The sequence below is a fragment of the Lepidothrix coronata genome, unplaced genomic scaffold, assembly GCF_001604755.1.
Source record: "Lepidothrix coronata isolate B3197 unplaced genomic scaffold, Lepidothrix_coronata-1.0 Scaffold97, whole genome shotgun sequence".
Classification (NCBI taxonomy): domain Eukaryota; kingdom Metazoa; phylum Chordata; class Aves; order Passeriformes; family Pipridae; genus Lepidothrix; species Lepidothrix coronata.
The window spans coordinates 193,854-213,290 of NW_016690277.1; the positions used below are offsets into that span (position 1 = coordinate 193,854).

The window sequence follows — 19,437 nt, forward strand, 5'->3', positions numbered from 1 at the left end:
AAAGGGTTTGTAACCAAGAACAGAATTAATGGAAACATAATAAATAAGACATAGTGAGGAAAAGAAAACACAATTTCGAGAGGGGAAGGTGATGCATCTGAAGCCTGAGAGATTTAGGTGAAAGAGCAAGCACGTGGGAAAGCGCTTGATAATTCAGAACTTTACTCATTATTGTTGATACTGAAACTTATTGTGAAGGTACAGGAAGGTTCTTGCATGCCAAGTCACTGAGCAGTAAAAGAGTAGTTTATGATGTTGAAAACCATATGGTGCTATGTAAGTAATATTTTAGAGTGGGTTTTTTTCAGAAGTGTTCAGCTGCAATCCATGTTTTCATTTGAAAAAGGCCAAAAGTAGATATTTCAAATAATCTCGTTTGTATTATTTATAATATGCTTTCTACAAGAAAATATATTTAATTAATGATTACTTGCTTCCAAAGAGTAGTCAAGGTTCTTTAAGCCTTATAAGGTACTTTTAGCAAGACCTTCAAAGGTAATTAAAGTCAGGTAGTTTAATGACTGTACTTGTGCCAGCAGCTTTATGGAGAATATTTTATGACACCTTCGTAGTAAAAAATTTTAATATCTCCCTAAAATCCAGGTAGAAGAAATGTTAACTGTGTGTTTAGTGTCTACACTTTTCTGGAGTTCCAAATATTAATATAGTCCTGATACTTCCTAGTACTTTATGGTGCATTACATCGGTAACTCATCCTGCAGTTTAAAATCTGGAGCACTAGAGGGCAGCGTTTTCCTATGGAATGTCGTGTTTCCAGGTGAAGCCCCAGAGCTGCGTTCCCTGCTGGGCACTGCTGAGGTTTGTGGGGCTGTTTAGTGAATGCTCAATAATCTCCACTTTTTGGCCCCTTTTGCCAACTCTTAGACAGTTGCTTTTTCTACACATGTAAGTAGTTACCAAGCAAAAGCAAGTTCTGAAAGTTGTGAAGTTAAATGTGTGTGAACGTTTAAAAAGGATTATGGCACTTAATGTCAGTCTTAACAGCTGTTTACAGCAGAAACTGAGGCACAGAATTGTTAGGGTTGGAAGGTATCTCTGGGGATCCTCTAGTCCAACCTCCCTGCCAAGGCAGGGTCACCTGGAGCAGGTGACACAGGAACACGCCCAAGTGGGTTTGGAATGTCTCCGGAGAGGGAGACTCCACGACCTCCCTGGGCAGCCTGTTCCAGTGATCTGCCACCCTCAGTGTAAAGAAGTTATTCCTCATGTTGAGATGGTCTTCCTCATCCTGTCACTGGGCACCACTGAAAAGAGTCTGGCACCATCCTCTTGGCACCTGCCTTTGAGATATTTCTGTGCATTAATGAGATCCCCTCAGTCTTTTCTCTGGACTGAACAGGCCCAGCTCCCACAGTCTCTCCTTATAAGAGAGATGTTCCAGACACCAGATCATCTTTGTAGCCTCCACTGGACCCTCTCCAATAGTTTCTTGTCTTTCCTGAGCTGTGCACTGGAAAATATTAGCAAAAGCTACTGAGGGAAAGGCCAGGAAGGGAGATGGATTTGGAGACATAAAAAATAAGGAAGGTTGAGAGAGACCATAACCTGCTCTGTGCCCTGCAAAAGAAGCGTATAGCGAAATGCAGAGGAAAGGGACATACAGACAGAGGCAGTATGTTAATATTTATATATGTATATGTGAATATATATTACTCATTAATGTGTATATAGTATAAATCCTGTAGAGAGTGAATAGAGAAGAAATGGTGGGCATGGGGAAGAAAGGAACATTAAAATTTAAATATATAGAAGGCAGTAGGAAAGTAAAACTCAAAATAACTGCATTGAAAATAATCTTACCTGTTTTCACATGTCAGTGTTCTTCAGAAATGTATTTTTATATATATATAAATAACTATACCTAATATCCTTCCTGTGGAATTTTCCTTTTTAAGAAAAGAAGGCACCAATAAGGCCTTCTTTCACTACTTCATATCAAACTTGTTTAAGTAATGAGGATGAATTATGTAAGAGAATTAAAAAAGGGAAAAAAAATGGAATCTCAGGTCTTACTCGATAAGATTCATTTTTGACCTCTTAATGGTTTTTTTTTCCCAACTTTAACGAGTAACCTAGTGAATAGTGGAAATTACTAAAACCTGTTATGACTTGGCAAACTTACCAGAAACAGTAACAAGAATCTGCTTGTATTTCCTGGCCTAATTATTTATGAACAGTTTTCCTGAGGCCACGCTGTAGGCAGAATATAATGGGGGAAAGGGTATTGCCCAGTTCACTGCTGTAAATTGTTTTCAACTGATGAGCTTGTCAAGAATTTCCAAGTGTGCCAAAAATACTGCCTTTGGGGAAAAGTGTCCCAAATTAGAATTTAAATTCCAAATTACTGAAATTTGTATGGACGGGAAGAGGTGCAATATTTTTCTTGGAAACAGTAGGACTTTTCCACACCAGAAATATCTTGGTGAGTTGAAAGGATCCCCAAAATCCCCCTCTCATCGGGGGGATGTGGCAGTGAGCACCAGCCAGGGGTGAGCCCCCACCTCTTGGTGCAGCAGCAGTGCTGCTGGGGTTCTCTCACTGCTTACAGTAGAGGTTTCCAACCTGGTCTTTCTGCTCCAGTAAGGTTTTTGGCTCTGAAACAGCCTGTTTGCCAATGAAAATGAGTTTCTGTAACTAACCCAGGAAAACCTGAGAAGATAGTTGTGTGAGAAATATGTATTTTCTGGCAGAATTGCTATATATTGCAAGTACTGTTTTTTGAGTTCATTAAATGGTGTTTTCCCATGAAAACATTTTGTGGAATTTCTGAGCAGCTGCACATGTACCTGTCCTGAGTAAAGAAAGGTTTGTCCTGCTAAACAAGTAGATTAGTGAGCAATATGCAGCAAGACTGATAGGTGCCAACTCAGTTACCTTGTTGTAACTTCAGCAGTTTGGAAAAGCGTTTTGATAAAAGAAATCTACTAAATTTTAGTTTTTATTAGAGGTTGGGAGAGGTTTTTAAATATATTTTATTAAGGAAGTGGATGTGGAAATACATACTCACTAGAAATGTAATTACATGCCAAAACATCATTAGATTCAACAGCCTACAAGTTTGAAATTCAGTTCAAGTTTATGAGTGAAATGTGGGAAAAAAAGAATGGAGAAGGAAGAAAAGTTTGCTTTTATAGCTTTTTAGTGTTTACTTGCATTTATTGCTAATATTTTCTAGTTAAGGAAAATTTCTGAAATACTTGACTAAATTATGTTTTTCAAAATTGTCAGTGTGCTTGTATAACTAGATGGGTAAGGTATAATGATTTAGAGTCTGGATTTCAATGTAAAACATCTTCATACTACATCTAGATATGAAAATATCTAGAATATCCTCAAAGAAATATTCTGTCACTCGGTAAGAAAATAGTACTGCAAGGTGCAAGTGCACATGTAGAAATCTGTGATATGGCCTGTAAATTCAAATCCAGTTTTACTGTGCACCAGCTTTCCCGTATAGAGGAAAAGTGAGATTGCTTAATATTTTCCACATGACTTCTCAGAACTGAGATTTGCCAGTAATTTCCAGTCTGGTCTTCAGTCCCACTTTTGTTTAACAGTAAGAAAAGGGCAAAATTATTGCTACTCTTCCCCTTGACGTTTGTTTCAGAGTGAAGGGAAAAGGGATTTCACAATGTCTGACTGAGGACCTGTGGATATGCTGCTTTCTGGATTCCAGTTTACCTTTTTTTTATTTTTTTGTTTTAATGAATGCCTAAGCATCGTATTTGTATAGGAGAATTGTAGCCCAAATATACAAGAAATATAAAGAACGAATTGTACCAGCTAGTGCTTGTCACCCTTTACATAAAACAAACCTTTTTAAAAAGTAAAGGCATGTGGGCCAGATAACCACATGCAGCCTTTCAGGGGGCTTCTGAAGCTGTGGAGCGCTGTGGGAATCATGTGCTTCCCTCACGTGGAAATAGAAACTGAGGTGGTAACGTGTGTGGACATATTGCAGTATTTGTGTTGGAACTTCCACAGACCCTGTAGCTTTTGGCAAGAGTATTATTCATTATCTTGAGTAAACTGCTGTTATAATTCAAGCACATGTTACTTCAGACATCTGTGGACTCATGTGGGTGAAGATGTAGTAGGACATGTGTTAAACATTTTCACTTTCTAAAATGAACTTATTATTCTTATTAGGTCATCCTTGGCAAGTACACCTGGCTTTCTTATGAAGATGTATACATTAAAGCTGTTAATTTTGGAAATGGCTTAGCAGTGTTGGGTCAGCAGCCAAAGACTAACATCGCTATCTTCTGTGAGACCAGAGCTGAGTGGATGATTGCAGCACAGGCCTGCTTTATGTGCAACTACCAGCGTAAGTCCACGTCTTCCCTGAAGTTTTGATCTTACAACACAGTCTGAAAATAAAACTTTTTCTTTGCTTTACATACGAAGAAAACTTGGTATGTATTTTGTATAGAACGTTAAAATTTGCAAACTAAAAAACGCTGCATAAGGTAGAGACTGTGCACTTTATAGCATTTTGTGTTAGTGAGTAGAGAAACCTGCATGTTTGCAGATGGAGTATGATTTTGAGTTTGCTCAATGAATTCATGGGGGGTTTATCTTCTTGTAATCTCAAATCAGTACAGATTCCCAAGTTTCTAAAAACAAACAAACAAACAAAAATCACACATGAATTCATTAACTCAGTTTCAGGAGTTGACGTCAAACCTTCATCTGTGCCTGTAAGTTTTGTTTTAACTGGATATTTTGTCAGGTTTTTGGGTTTGATTTTGGTTCGACCTGTTTTTTTTCTTGCCAAGAAATTTACTGAGTGCTAATCTCAATTTGCTGTAGTTGTTTAAATATCTGTTTCATCATCGCTTCTAGTTTGTCATTCACCTCACTGTAAGCCCAGCCTGGCTGGGTTCTGTGATGCTCTCAGAGGTCCATATCTCCTTGTCCCACAGGGCACGCTAAAAACTGCTGTTCCTCAGGGGCTTTGGCCTCTTCCCTGCCCTGTTTACCCTCCTTCAATAAGAGATGGGCTGTAAAAGCGACATGTGCAGAAATTCCTGATTTGCTACCTATGTACACCAAAGATGTCTATCAGTTAGACTTTTTTCAGCTTTTCACAACAAGCCTAACAAGATTATTATGTCTTCAATGGTCTCTCTTTGCTCTGAGCACGAATCTGTTTCAGTCTGAGAAATCATATGTTGATGAGTGTATAGCAGTTTTCACTTACATAACCCGAGATATGCAGTGAAGACTTATTTTGTGTGTACCCTTTGCTGTGTTGTTCCCTTAGTTTTAAGGGTGGAGTTGATGACAAGGTGCACTGCCCTAGCACATAACATTTCAAAGTCAGCCTGCTTGCCTTATATGACATCTGACCCTGCAGATAAGGAAAGAGTGGATGTCCTGTATTGTGACTTCACCAAGGCCTTTGGCAATGGGCTCCTGTAGTACCTGTACAGCCAAACTATTCAGATAAAAGCTGGATAAGTAGGCCAAAGTTGCTTGCCAGCCCTCAGGGGTTGATATTGACTTCAATACTGTTTAATTTCTTTATTGAAGACCTGGATGATGGGACAGAATGCAAACACAGGAGGTCACAGCATGTTGTGAGCAGCAGCCAGTACAGTCAAGGACAGAGCTGATGTAGAGAGGAAGACAGGGCTCTGGACAGTCAAGGACAGGGCTGATGTAGAGAGGAGCCTGTCAGCTGAAAAGCATGTTGTCTGGAACCTCATGGAGTTTGGTGGAGACACTTAAAATTTTCTCTGTGTGTGCTGGAATACCTCATGTACCAGTATAGGCTGGGGGACAGTTGGAAAGAGCAGCTTGGCAGAGAAGTACCTGAGGGTTCTGGTGGGCGATGGGTCAATCAGATTTCTCAGTGCTTTCTTGCAGTGGAGGCCAGCAGCATCCTGGGTGGTGGTAGCATGAGTGTAGCACTTAGTGTCCAGGGAAATGATCCTTCTTCTGCTTTTGAACACTGGTAAAACCACATCTGGAGTACTGTGTATGCTTTAGGACTTCCTTATAGGAAAAAAGACATTGACATACTGGAGCAAGTCCAGTGGAGGGCTGCCAAGAGGCTGAAGGGGCTGGAGAACGTGACCTTTGAGGAGAGGCTGATAGATCAGGATCTGTTCAGCATTAAGATGAGTGAGTTCAGATCTGGTTGCCATCTAGAACTATCCAGTGGGAACATTCAGAGGAGGTGAAGCCAGACTCTGCTCAAAGGTGTGTTTTGATGAGACTGGAGGTGACAGGTACTAGTTGAATGGCAGGAAAACTTGATTAGGTATTAGGGCAAACCTCTTCATTGTGAGGGTGGTTCAGTATCAGAACAGGAACCTAGAATAGTTGTGAGATCTCCATCCTTGGAGATGTGTAAAAACCAGACTGGCCATAGTGAATGGTGTGTGCAGGTGATCTTCCTAGGTGCCTTCCAACCTAATTTTGGTGATGTTTTTGATTCTTTTTTCAGTGAGTAAATGCTGCTGGCCTGTCTGTCAGAGCAGAGACCTGCACAGGCTATTCTCAGATAAGATGCCTTTGTTGCTTTTAAATTACACATCTCATAATACACCATGCCAGTTCCCTTTTATCACTTTTGGGATCTGTCAGATTCCTGGTGACTATATAAATTCAAAGGCTTGTATAAAAGCCTTTGAATAAATTCAATAAAATTCAAGAGCTTAAAATTAATAGGCTTGTGTAATAAATATAACATTCAAAGTCTTGTAAATAAATAAAATTCAAAGGCTTGTATCATTTTTTCCCTTTGGTAGTGAAGTACACTTAGAAATCCTAGGAAGATTTCGTAATTTGAGGGGGGGGTGAAATCTGAGATGGGGATGGATGTTGTGAGCAGAATGGAATGCATATGTTTTTGGTTTTGTTGGATTAATGTTTTAAATCCCCTCGTTGCAACGTGCTCCAGCACACTGTCTGACGTGGTATTCGGCATCTGAACTGTGCGTCGTTTGATATGAACTTGGCTGACTTGTGTGTTGGCAGAGGATGAGAGTGTTGTGCAGTATCCACGGTCAGTTTGCTGAATGAATTAGAAAATTCAGATGGTCTTGAAGTAGTAGTGTGGCAAGACATTGCTAAATGACTTAGTATTTTTTGTTTTACAGTTAACTGCTCTGGTAGCATTGTGACATTCTTTCTGAACGTGAAGTGTATGAAATCTGATGGTGTGGGCCCAGAACTGATGCCAAGAGAGCAGGTTCATCTGTTTCATACATTCTGTTGGAGAGAATGCCTTTTGCACTACAGAATTAAAATGGGGAAAGTAATTTTTGTTTTGGATTACTTGCACAAGCAAGCAATTTTATGATTAGAACTACTTGCTTGTTTTTAAATGTGAATTGTTTGAGGCTAAGTCTTGTATTTGAGGAGGTAAAGTGGGACTGCTAGTTCAAAAATGGGAAAAGTAGTATAACATGAAAACAGATTTTCTTCCAGAGTACCTCCTCTCCATCTATGTGAACAGCTCTTCACCAGTGTAGGCAGATAGAACACCCAAATGTATAACCAAATAACAAAATAGGAGACTTTAGGTTTTATTTTTCAATCATACCTTCCTAAAGCTTGAGCAGAAGTGGTCTTGTCAGAATTTATTTGGTTGAAGCCTTTAAATGTGTATTTTGCTTTTTATTTTTGATGTATGATGGATGTTGAAATACTCAGTTTAACATTTGAGTTACATTAAAATAAATTGCAGTAGTTAATTTGTTTCTTTAGGGCAAGGCTTTGTCCTTGTATATGAGCTGGCAAATTTAGTAGTGTTGGGGTTTCTCTTTTTAGACTTTTAGAGCAGCATTCCTAGCAGAAGGTCAGATAACAAAGGCTCACTTGTACTACTGCATGTGTAAAGGTGAACACGAGATAATCTCTTCTTGATATGTTTTCAAGAGAACAAGGAGAGAAAAAAAAATTACAAAAACTTTCACATTTGCCTGAAAAAGTTTTGGGTGCCAGTGTGGAGAAGTGAGAATTTCAGAGATCGGAGTCATTGCTCAATTTTATTCTCTCCATGACATAAGTGCACCATCATATAAATGGTTTCTCTGTTTGGCTCTGTCATATAGCTCTAAGTGTCTTAATGTACTTATTTGCAGATGAGTAACTACATACATGGTTATTTCAGAGATGATCCTTTTCCTTCTGGGCGGTGTGTCGGTTCTGCTTGTTGGCTCAGGGAAGCTGAATTTCTGTGAGATGTTTATATAACAGGGGTCACTGCAGTAAGTAGAGAGAGCTCGTGGGAACTAGTAGAGGCACTCTTCTGGACTTTGCTCCCACCAAATTAAAGAAAACACAGTGCATGTGCATTTGCCCTGCAACAGTTCTGAACTATGATGGACTGTTTTAACAAGGAAAAAATAAGTAGAGGTCAACTATTTACTTTTCTGTGTAAGAAAACTGCTTTTGAGTTCTTCCTTGGTATGCTGTGCTGGGTTAGTAACTCCTTGGATTTCAAATCTTAAAATACAACAGAACTTTTAATTTTTTTATCCTTGCTGCAGTGAGCATAGTAGAGTTACAGTCCTAACATACAGTAGGGTGTCTTGTTTTCATAATTATGTTGTTTAAATATTCAGCTAAATACAGTCTAAAATACAAAAGTGATTCAGATACCTGATGGGACAAAACTTCCAGTATGGATGTTGTAACTATTGGTTGTGTTGACTGACCTTATAACTTCTTTGAGATACCCATGTTTTGTGTTCTGCTTGGAAAATAGGAAATTATGATTTTTTTGAGACCAATACCTCTCTTTCTTTTTGAACTGCCTTTTTCTTCACCAGTCTCTTCTGTTCTCATTCAGTTCCCGTTAAAGTGACAGGAAATAAAATGTTCTTAAAAGTTGTTAATAGGAAATAATTTTTTAACGCATTTATTACTAATGAACTGTCCTTAAATAGAAGAAACGGTGTTTCTTATAGTCAATTCTTAAAATATTTTCTTTGCTGTTCTGTATGATTCTCATGATTTCAGTTTAATTTCTAATGATGGTGATGATTAAACCTTTCTGACATGATGTTTCAAATAGATGGGCGAGTAGGATAGCCGTGGATTTATTACAGAGTGTGAGAGTTCATCTGCTCATGACACATTTTGCTATGTTGTAATAATTTATTAGTAGTCAATTGTAAAAGATTAGTAACAGAGTATGTGAATTCTGAAAAGAGAAGTCACACGAGTGAAAGCTGTTTCTTTCCTGTGTGCAAGAGGACTGCTACACAATGGTTAAACTGAGAACATTTGCTTCTTTTCAGTTGGTAAGATCTAGGAGAATTGCATAGGGTGATGTGGTTTTGGAACCCCTAATTAGAGCTTGAAATATAGTAAACAGTCATATAGACAATGGTAGTTCTTTATTCGTTCCGGGAGTAACTGAAAATCATGCTGCATTTAAATCCATGTGGTCGGAATTTTTTTAAGTACAAAATTGTCCCGCCTTTCTGAGTTGACAAATGTTTTTTACTGTCACATAACTTGGAATGAATTGATCTCAGTCCTTTACTGTAAACTGGAATTGAAAATGTGACACGGAGATTCAGCATTTCCCCCCGTTCTGTGTTTCAGTTGTCACTCTGTACGCCACCCTGGGGGGCCCGGCAATAGTACATGGGCTGAATGAAACGGAGGTGACCACCATCATCACTAGCAAAGAACTGATGCAAACAAAGTTGAAGGTCAGCAAACTGTTCTTTGTCTATTTCTTTCCAGTGTGTCTGTTCATTATCGTTAAATGGCCTGGTTCCATTGTACAGAACAATGATTTATTGCCTTTCTATAAGGCAGATGCTTTTGGAATAAGCTTTACGTACAAAAAAAAAGTGATAGTTTGCTTTCAGTGGGTTTTAGGCTCCTCAGTGACTCTGGAGAATGGGATGAGCAATTTGCAGCATAGAAGACCTGCAGTGCTGCCTGGAACACCTTTACAAGAAACTGCCATGGTTTCTAAGTGGATTTAGTGCCTATAAATCTAACAATGGGAAGAACAGAAAAATGTATACACTGTGTATGAAGAGCTAAATGTGATCACCCTCCTGGCTTATTGCTGGATGTTCTCCCAGCAGAGAATGGCTTTTAAATCTAAAGATGGCTGATTGAAGAGTTAGAGCTGTTTTTCTGTGTGGGGGAAAGCTTACTAAACATTAGAACGGTCAAAAAACTTTTGTGACTCACTAACCCAGTTGGAATACCCAAGTAGAACAATTAATCTGAATGAGTTTCATCATTATGTGTTTTGGTGGAAATGGGGCCTTTCAGATAAAGGAATTTAATGGAATACTGTGCTGTTGCTGGAAATTGAATGAGTATGACCCAAACTTTTAAAACGGTTCTACAATGAAGGTATATATACAATGCACATTTATTTCAACTTGCAGTAGGAGAATGCATTTGTTCTGCTAGAGGTAATGATCATCTCTTCTTCCACTAGAACACTGATAAATGTTTTAGGGCTGCCATTTTGCATCAAATGCTTAATTAATGATTTTCTATATTTTTGCTAGCTGTTCCTTATTTTAAGTAACGTAGTTACCAAGGGGCAACCTAAGAATTATTGTGAGCTCAGTATCATCAGTTTCTCTCACTGTTCTATAGATGTGAAAAGTTAATTATCTCTACAAATCATTGCAGTCTTATTTGTGGGGTTTTCATGAAATAAGGCACAAATCAATAAATGGTTGGAGAAGCTTCTGGACTTGTAAGTGGAAAGTTTCAACCTTTGCAGCTATTTGAGCTCAACAGGTTTATCCTCTGATATTTAAAATTCTGAGATTTTATGTCAATGCTTTTTAAAAAGTATACAGTAGATGGTGTGGGGGTTTGGGTTCTTGTTTGTTTTTTTTTTCTTGTTGGCATAATCCTCATTTTTAGTTTTTGAACACATTTTTATTTCCACAGGAAATTGTATCTCAAGTTCCACTGCTACGACACATTATAACAGTGGATGGCAAACCAACAATGTGGTCAGAGTTTCCCAAGGGTGTCATCGTTCACACGATGGCATCTGTGCAAGCCATGGGGGCCAAGGCAGATGCTGGTAGGTTCTCTTCTTTCTGTTTGGACCATTTCATTTGTTGTCCTACCCTGACTCTGTTGAGTAAACCTGGGGAAATTGCAGATCTCAAAATTATGCAGTGATTAACCTTTTCTTATCTGCCTTTTCTTTGAATAAAATATGTGGGATTTTCTTTTTGTATGGCTGTGGTTGGTTTTTGGGGTGTAGTTTGTTTTGTTTTTCAACAGAGGAAGATGCTTTTAGTGAAAATGCCTTCTCCACAATCAAGTGTCACATGTTGAAGGATAATTTTTTGGATAAGCATTTAGTCCAGGATAGAAACTCAGAAAGCGTTCTTCTGATCAGACATATTAAAACCAGGTTTTTCAGGGCACACAAAACCATTGTGCATTTTATAACAAAAGAAATCAGTGGTTTGTTACTGTTAAGTTTTGTAAAATTCACAGATAGAAAAATGTAAAATAGCCAGTTGAATCTGATAGAACTTGGTCACTTACTACATATATGAAAGTGTCAATTTACTATGTAAATGCATTGAAATCTGTTTCTAATCTGTCACATTTTTAGAACTAAAATTCTGAATTTTCTAAGGTTTTTTAACTATTAACATGAGAAATATTTATTCTTAGCTCTGAAGACCTGCCAACTTAGTATCTCAAGATTTAATTATATTCAGTAGTTGCTTTCTTCTGTCCTTATCCTCTGTGTTTTCAGAATCTCTTGACTACTGAAGGCACATGAATATTGGATTGTATTTGAGGAGTAGGGAGGGTGGTTAATCTGTCTGCTCTTGATGTTCAGGGGAATGGCAGGTTTGCTCCCAACATCATTACCTCTCAATTTCCTTAAAAGATGGTTTTCCCTTTTTGCTGTACCAGTTTTATGTACTATTAAAACTGTTTCATACAACACCAACAGAAAAATTATGTCTGTGGTAATTCATTAGCTCCTTGAGATCTGTTAATCTGTGTGCAGTGTAAAAACAGTGTCTAATCCTTCTTTCTTCAGTCTTTTAAATATCACATACTCTGCACTACAATAAGGGAACATTTATCTTTGTCAAGTTAACCATTCATAAACTGTGAAATACTATCATGAATTGTTTATGGTCAAGCATGTCCAATTAATATTAAGTAGATGAGCTGTTTCTTATATTTTCTTCCTCTGTGGTGTTCATTGTGCAGGATAGGCAGGATTCAGTGAGTGGGAAATGATTAAATATGCTTTCATGCTTCTCATTCACTGTGCTCATTGTACCACATGCATTGTGCATTATGCAGTTTTTCCTCTGAGTAAACACAATTGTTTTTGTATTTTCTTGCTCTCAGTGCAAGCATTTAAAAAGCACTTTAATCCAATTAGAGCTGTTGAACTTCTTTTAAATATGTATAGGAATTGGACCTCACACTGGCTCAGCGGTGCCTTGCTGCAGGTGTTGCAAATGAGGCAGCATGTTCCCTGCCAGGGAGCATGTGAGAAAGGAGCTTTGCACAGAGGGGATGGACCCTGCAGCAGCGTGGAACCAGGGCAGCAAACCTGCCCGAGGGGAAAATGCTCAGTGACATTTTTGAGAAGCCAAAGTTCTGCTCAATTTTCTTTCTGCTGCTGGAATAGCAGAAACATAATAGGAAAAGCGTTGTCCTGGCAGAATAGGACAGTCCCTCAAAGTATTGCTCAGCTAATGCAAAGTTCCTACTCTTTGTGAAGGCATTTGAGCTGGACCCCAATCTTTTTAAGCAAAATGTGGTGGCAAGAGTCATGTGGTGCTGTATTGCAGTGACTGCTGGAATATGTTAGTGTATCAGATCTCCCAGCCTGAGAGCCTCTCCACATGTTGTATGTTCTCTTTTTTTTTAACACAAATTGCAGGACACAAACAGCCGTCCAGGCCTGTGCCCTCGGATATCGCAGTGATCATGTACACAAGTGGATCCACAGGAATTCCTAAAGGAGTCATGATCTCCCATTGCAACATAATTGCTGGGATAACTGGAATGGCTGAGAGGATTCCAAACCTGGGGTACGTACCAACCATTACTTACCAGCAAATAAAGAAGTCACGTAGTTGAATATAACTTTAGATTAATTACTGTGGAAAAAATAAACATAGCTATGTCTGTGACACATCATACTATGTACTGATGTCTGAGGATCTTCCAGTACTGCACTAAATGACACGGCTACTTCATGTGCTGTTTGTTCTCTCATCTTCTCTATGTGGGTAAGACTGGGACACAAAAGCCTCTGAGGCCGCCTTGCACTGGAGTGGTTGAAAGCTCCCCTAAGCAGTACTTCCCTTGGTTAGTGTTTAAATTCTGTGGTTTCTTTCTGTTTGGTGCAGTTTGTGATCTTGTCCACAGAGTTGCCTTTGCAACCATAACACACCAGTAATCATCTTGGGATGAGTAAACATCTCCCCTTGTTCGTGCCTTAAACTTACAGTACATAGTACAGAACTTCTGAAACAAAACCCATATCATTTGAAATATGTTCTCAAGCTCAAAGGCATTTTCCTACTTTCTCTACTTCTGTGGCAAACTCTGAGAAAATCTTGCTTAATGATTCATCTGAGGATTCTAGTGGTACAACATAAACCTGCCTTTCACAAATTCTTCACAGGGAAAAAGACATCTATATTGGCTACTTGCCTCTTGCCCATGTTCTGGAGCTGAGTGCTGAACTGGTGTGTCTGTCTCACGGGTGCCGCATCGGTTACTCCTCACCTCAGACATTGGCTGACCAGGTATGTTGTAGATGTAAGTCCTTAGGGGATATATATAAAAAAAAAAGAAATTAAAACAAAATTACTCAGATCTCTATAATATTTCTTAAAAAAACAGTACAACAAATCTTGATTTCTACAGTTCATGAAAACAGGGTGTTGGGGATTATGGCTGATACTCTGGACTAGCTTTAATTGTTAGAATATAATTTAAATAAAAATTACTGTTTTGAAAGATATGTCATTTTGTTTCTCATGTTAAAAATCTTGAATATGTCTGCTAGTAAATTTGTTCTTCACTTTAGTCCTCTAAAATAAAGAAAGGAAGCAAAGGTGATGTTACTACACTTAAGCCAACCCTAATGGCAGCTGTCCCGGTAAGTAACTGAAGGATAAATAATTCTAAAAATTGTTTTTAAATGTGGATTCATAATTCAGTTTTTAACAACAAAATCAATGCAATGACCATTTAAGTAAAAAAGGTAGATCCTTTGATGATAAACTAGCTTAAAATAATAATTTTGGTATTTTTATGTTGGGGATATGATCATATGAGTGACAACGTTTTTCAAAGTTAGAATAGCTATAGGGATTAGATTCCCACTCAATTAGTAATTTATTGATCATCACAGTGAATGAATGGAATAAAGAGAGTTGGCAGCAGGCAGCTTGGGGTTTAACTAGTGCTCCTGCCCAGACATTTGCTTTCCTCCTTTCTCTGATCATCTTGGTATCTCTTAGCAATGGAAGAGGAGGGAACCTGGGAGTTGGTTGTCACCTGAAATGTACTTTAATTTCTAGATCATGTTTTCTTTTTGTTGTACTGAATTTAGGGTTTCTGTTTCTTTGAGTTAAAGTTAATCTTTTTATGTAACTAGGAAATTATGGATCGGATCTACAAAAATGTCATGAATAAAGTGAATGAAATGACGAGTTTCCAGCGGAATCTATTTATATTGGCCTACAATTACAAAATGGAACAGATTTCCAAAGGTTACACTACCCCACTCTGCGATAGGTAATGTGAACTTTATTTGTAATGGCACCAGAAAATCACTTATCAAAGTCTTACCGCATGAGCAGTATCTGATTTTCTTTTTGTGCTTTTCTTCACTTTATTGTTGACACTCTGAACATGAGCAAGTCTAAATAAGTGTCAGTTGAAACAACAAATCAGTAGTTTGTGTGATGGATTTAAATATTTACTGATATGATTCAAGTGAGTGTTATTTAACTATAAACTGATTGGAAATTTACATTTATTGCATTATTTTCATGAGGAATTTAATAATAGATTTATATAATTCTTGGGTAAGATGAGAATTCTATTCCTATAGAGAACTGTAGACTTCACATTTTCACAGAAGGGAGTCACAGAATATCTTAAGTTGGAAGGAACCCACAAGGATCACTGAGTCTAACTCCCAGCTTCAGTGAGACTAAAGGATAATGTAGTTCCAAAATTTATACAATGTACTTGAATTATTTTTAGGGGAAAATCACAGAACTTTGCTGTCTCATTCAATCTTTGTTCTCAGACACTTAACCCCTCTTTAAATTAGAATATGGAAACAAGCTTAGAAAGCTTTTTGAAAACTTCAGTGTGCTGCTCCTTCAGGATTTTCCTTGAATGCCTTAGAAGTGTTTTTGAAGATGGTGGAAACTTACAGTTCAGATAGAAAATTAGGTATTGTCTCATTTTGTTTTCAAGCAGCAAATATATATTCTTATCTTTGCATTTCAGCCTTATCTTCCGGAAAGTCCGAATGCTGCTAGGTGGGAAAATCCGCATCCTGCTTTGTGGAGGAGCTCCCCTCTCAGCAGCAACACAGCGGTTCATGAACATCTGTTTCTGCTGCCCTGTGGGACAGGGGTACGGGCTGACGGAATCGGCCGGAGCCGGAACAATCACGGAAGGTTGGTGTCCGTGAGTCCCACTGTGTGCTCTGGTCCGTGCTGAGCGTCCTGCATGGGCCGTCTTTGATGGCCTGTTCCTCTGGTGTGTGCCTGCCACCAGGCATGATTGGGGAATCCTGGGAATTACTTGTTATCATAAATGCGTGAAACAGCAGGAGCACTAATTTTGGCACATTGTGCTAAAGCTGGTGACCTGCATCTAAAATGAATGTTCTCGTTTGTGATGGAGCAACCCATAATAATGTGAATGGGATCGTGGCATTGTTGCACTTACCAGTTGAACTGAATAATTTTTTTTCAAATTTTGGTGAGTATATTGAGATGTTAGGAAAATAGAAAATGGAAAGCAAAAGCCTGCACCAGATTCTAATTTCATATAATAGAACCCAATGGTTTCAGTTGCCTTTTAGTAACTGAGGATGTAAATACAGTCCATCTACTCTCTTGGCATGATAAGAATTTTACCTGCATTACCTTGATAAATCCATTGTTTTTCTTGTAAGTTGTGTTCTATGAATTAAAGTTTCAAAATAAATAGCAGTTAATTCTCACTAAATAAGATGCATGACAAAAAAAAAGGTTTTTCTTTCTAATCAGTTTTGTTTAAATGTTTTTCTGAAAAATGCTCTTTTTAAAATTCTAGTTTGGGACTACACTACAGGAAGAGTGGGAGCACCTTTGGTCTGTTGTGAAATAAAGTTAATGAACTGGGAAGAAGGTGAGAATTCCTGTATGTGATTAAATTGAAGTATGTTTGTAAGAACTGTATTTTTTTTATTGGGCCTTGCTCAGTAGTAGTAATTAGAAGACTATTTCTTGGCTATTTAGATTTTAAATGCTACTCTTGCCTATAAATGTTGCTCTTGGGGAGAAGAAAGGTAAAATAAATTCCTCAGTGGTTTTTAAACTTTGAAATACCTAGACAGAGGCTGTCAATGCAGGTGGGATTTTGACTTGGTAGTGTTATGATTCTCTTTGACTATACTATTTCTTTTACTCCAGTCACCTTATTTGTGTATGTACATTATATAAATGCATACAGCACTGTACCTCTTCCTGATTTAAATCAGTGTTCATGCAGGTTGTGTGTTGTGCCTTAGAGGTGCTGGATTCAGGAAACTTCAGCTGAAGTGCATGTATGATACCTTAAGTTGCCACTAAGAAATATTTAAAAATAATCTTTATAATATTATTAGTAAAATCATTAAGAAATTGACACGTGGCGTGGAAGCTTAATGGATGCTATATAAAATATATATAATAAAGTTTGAAATACATTTAGGTGATTTCCTTTCACTGTAGGCTTTTATGTATTGTAGAGTAGAAATATGTAATACTTAAGGCTGTTTTAGACTAGAGGGAAACCTTATAGGTTTTTTCTTTCCTAAAATGTGAGGCAAAATTATATATTTTTTTTTTATTTGAGCCTGTGTAGAACTGATAGAGGGTGTTAGTACGTGGCAGAAACAAAGTACAGAGGTGGCATTTGCCTCTGCATGTGTGTGAACATCACTGTTTAACAGCTGTTTAAATGCTGAAAAGAATTGGAACCATTTCCTCTCTTAATGAACTATTTAGGCAAGTGGTAGCTTTGGCTAAGGACTTACTACAGTGTTTAGTTCTATATTGAGATATTAAAAATAGTAGGAATTTTTTCTTTGTAATGTTTTAATTCTTGCTAACTAAAAAAAAACATTGTTTTAGGTGGCTATTACAACACTGACAAACCATATCCTAGAGGTGAGATCCTTATTGGAGGGCAGAATGTGACTGCAGGCTACTACAAAAATGAAGCACGAACCAAAAAAGATTTCACTGTTGATGAGAATGGGCAGAGGTGGCTCCATACTGGAGACATTGGAGAGTTTCATCATGATGGGTGTCTAAAAATTATCGGTGAGTTAAATTCAGGTGAACGTATGTGTATATATACTCACATTTTTCAGGGCTGCTAAATACAGTAATTAACAACAAAAAAAATCTCCATATCTTGGCATGCAGTCTAAAGCCCTCCCATTTATCCCAGGGAGGTTCTGATATGTTAATGGAGGCTTGTTTGTGTGTTTTAGAAGTTGTTTTTTGGTTACTTTGAAACAGTCTTAACAGTGACTCCATATATTAGTGAGATGGGGTAGTAATTAGAAAATTAACTATAAGCTAATTCAGTAGATAAGCTGCCTGAGATTATATAGTTGTGTAAGTGTGGAATTTGATTGGTGAAAAGGCTCTGGGGTAATACATGCTCAGGAATTAAATAAGATTTTTTTAAATCTTGGCATTCTTTAATAAGAATATCCTTATATCATATAGGAACCCGGAAAAAATATACTGAGATAAAGGTGTTAATACATAAGCCAGTGATAGGCTCATTGTTTTTTGACACCTGCAGGTGCAAAATTAGGTGCTTTATAAATGACCAGGAGTCTCTTAAAATCAGTAGGTGATTCAGGGAGCTTTTAATCCTGAAAAACAAAGCTTACTTGGTTTATTATAGGAGAAAAATCTTAGGTCCCATTGCAGTTGTCTTGCACAGGTCAGGTAGGTCAGACAGCTACAAACCCCCTGGCCTGGTCACACAAAGCAGCACAGCAGTACACGGTGAAGGAGAGGTGCTGCCACCACACCTTTGTCTTCTTTGGGCTATGTACAATAAGATTCAGTTATTTTGCCTTAACTTTTGGTTCCCGTTGTTGTTTTTCAAGTAACAACTGGACAGTTGCTCTTTATATATGGATTTAGCCTGAAATAAATAAGAAAATGTCACCAAGTGGTGCATTTTCTGCCTTGAGTGTCTGTACCAGACAGCACAAAATGTGTGCTCCTAGCTAATACTGGCTTTTGCATAATCCTAGTTGTCTTCCATGCACATGATGGTGCTGTCATATAGGAAATGCTGTTCTAAAGGCAGAAAATGCATGGAGTTGTGGTGTCTTTTGTTTTGGTGTGAGCAATGGATTGATAAAATACAGAGTCTGGAAACCTGACTTTAAATGTTTCTGGTACATTCACCAAACATGAGTCAGCTTATCTTTTGGTATTTATAGATGCATTTCAGAAAAATCTAAAATCGTTGTCTAAAAGTTTTCTGTTCTGTAATTAACGTTTAATTCCTTTTTTCCTCAATAGATCGCAAAAAAGATCTTGTAAAACTGCAGGCAGGAGAATATGTTTCTCTTGGCAAAGTAGAAGCAGCTCTGAAGAATCTCCCACTGGTAGATAATATTTGTGTCTATGCAAGCAGGTAAGAGGCAGCTGATACTTTTTTACTGTTCTGTTCTTTGTCTGTCCTATTGAAACCATAAGCAAAAATTTTTGCCACTCATTGTGTGACATTTTTTTAATCAATTGAAAAAGGAGTTAACATATAATACAATGGAATAATAACCTTATTAAAACTGAAACATCTGAAATCTGTGGTTTTTATTTTTTTTCTCATTTGTTTTCATTATTTGCTGGAAATGCCAATAATGAGTCTTTTCATTCCCTCTTCCCCAGTCTGAAAAGCAGCTGAGTTCTGGCTGCATTAATAATGGACATCACTCAAGCACTTTAGAGATTATTACCTATAGAAGCCTTAGGACACCTTGTTTGTTGCTGTATTTAGTTGCAATCTGTCCTTCAGAGGATGTACTGTGGTACTTCAGAGGAAGGTGGTAGAAAAAATCACCAACAGCCCAGAAGCTGGCTTGCGAGTTAAAATTACTTTTCTTTAACCCCTACGTACACCAGCAGAAGCCTTGAAGCTTAAAACACTCTAAATACT

General features: G+C 37.8%; 1 protein-coding gene across 3 annotated transcripts in view; it reads left to right on the forward strand.

Moving 5' to 3' along the window:
• The window catches only part of ACSL3 (acyl-CoA synthetase long-chain family member 3), a 52,050-nt gene that overhangs the window by 22,555 nt on the left and 10,058 nt on the right, over nt 1-19,437 (forward strand). For all 3 annotated transcript variants that reach the window (XR_001876095.1, XM_017822393.1, XM_017822392.1), the window contains 11 exons: nt 4,171-4,348; nt 9,589-9,698; nt 10,918-11,056; nt 12,905-13,055; nt 13,655-13,778; nt 14,063-14,134; nt 14,636-14,775; nt 15,502-15,674; nt 16,318-16,392; nt 17,379-17,570; nt 18,801-18,915. Coding sequence is in view for 2 of the 3 variants with exons in the window: in XM_017822393.1 (XP_017677882.1) it covers nt 4,171-4,348; nt 9,589-9,698; nt 10,918-11,056; nt 12,905-13,055; nt 13,655-13,778; nt 14,063-14,134; nt 14,636-14,775; nt 15,502-15,674; nt 16,318-16,392; nt 17,379-17,570; nt 18,801-18,915 (1,469 nt within the window). In the remaining variant the exon portion in view is untranslated. The remainder of the gene's footprint in view (nt 1-4,170; nt 4,349-9,588; nt 9,699-10,917; nt 11,057-12,904; nt 13,056-13,654; nt 13,779-14,062; nt 14,135-14,635; nt 14,776-15,501; nt 15,675-16,317; nt 16,393-17,378; nt 17,571-18,800; nt 18,916-19,437) is intronic.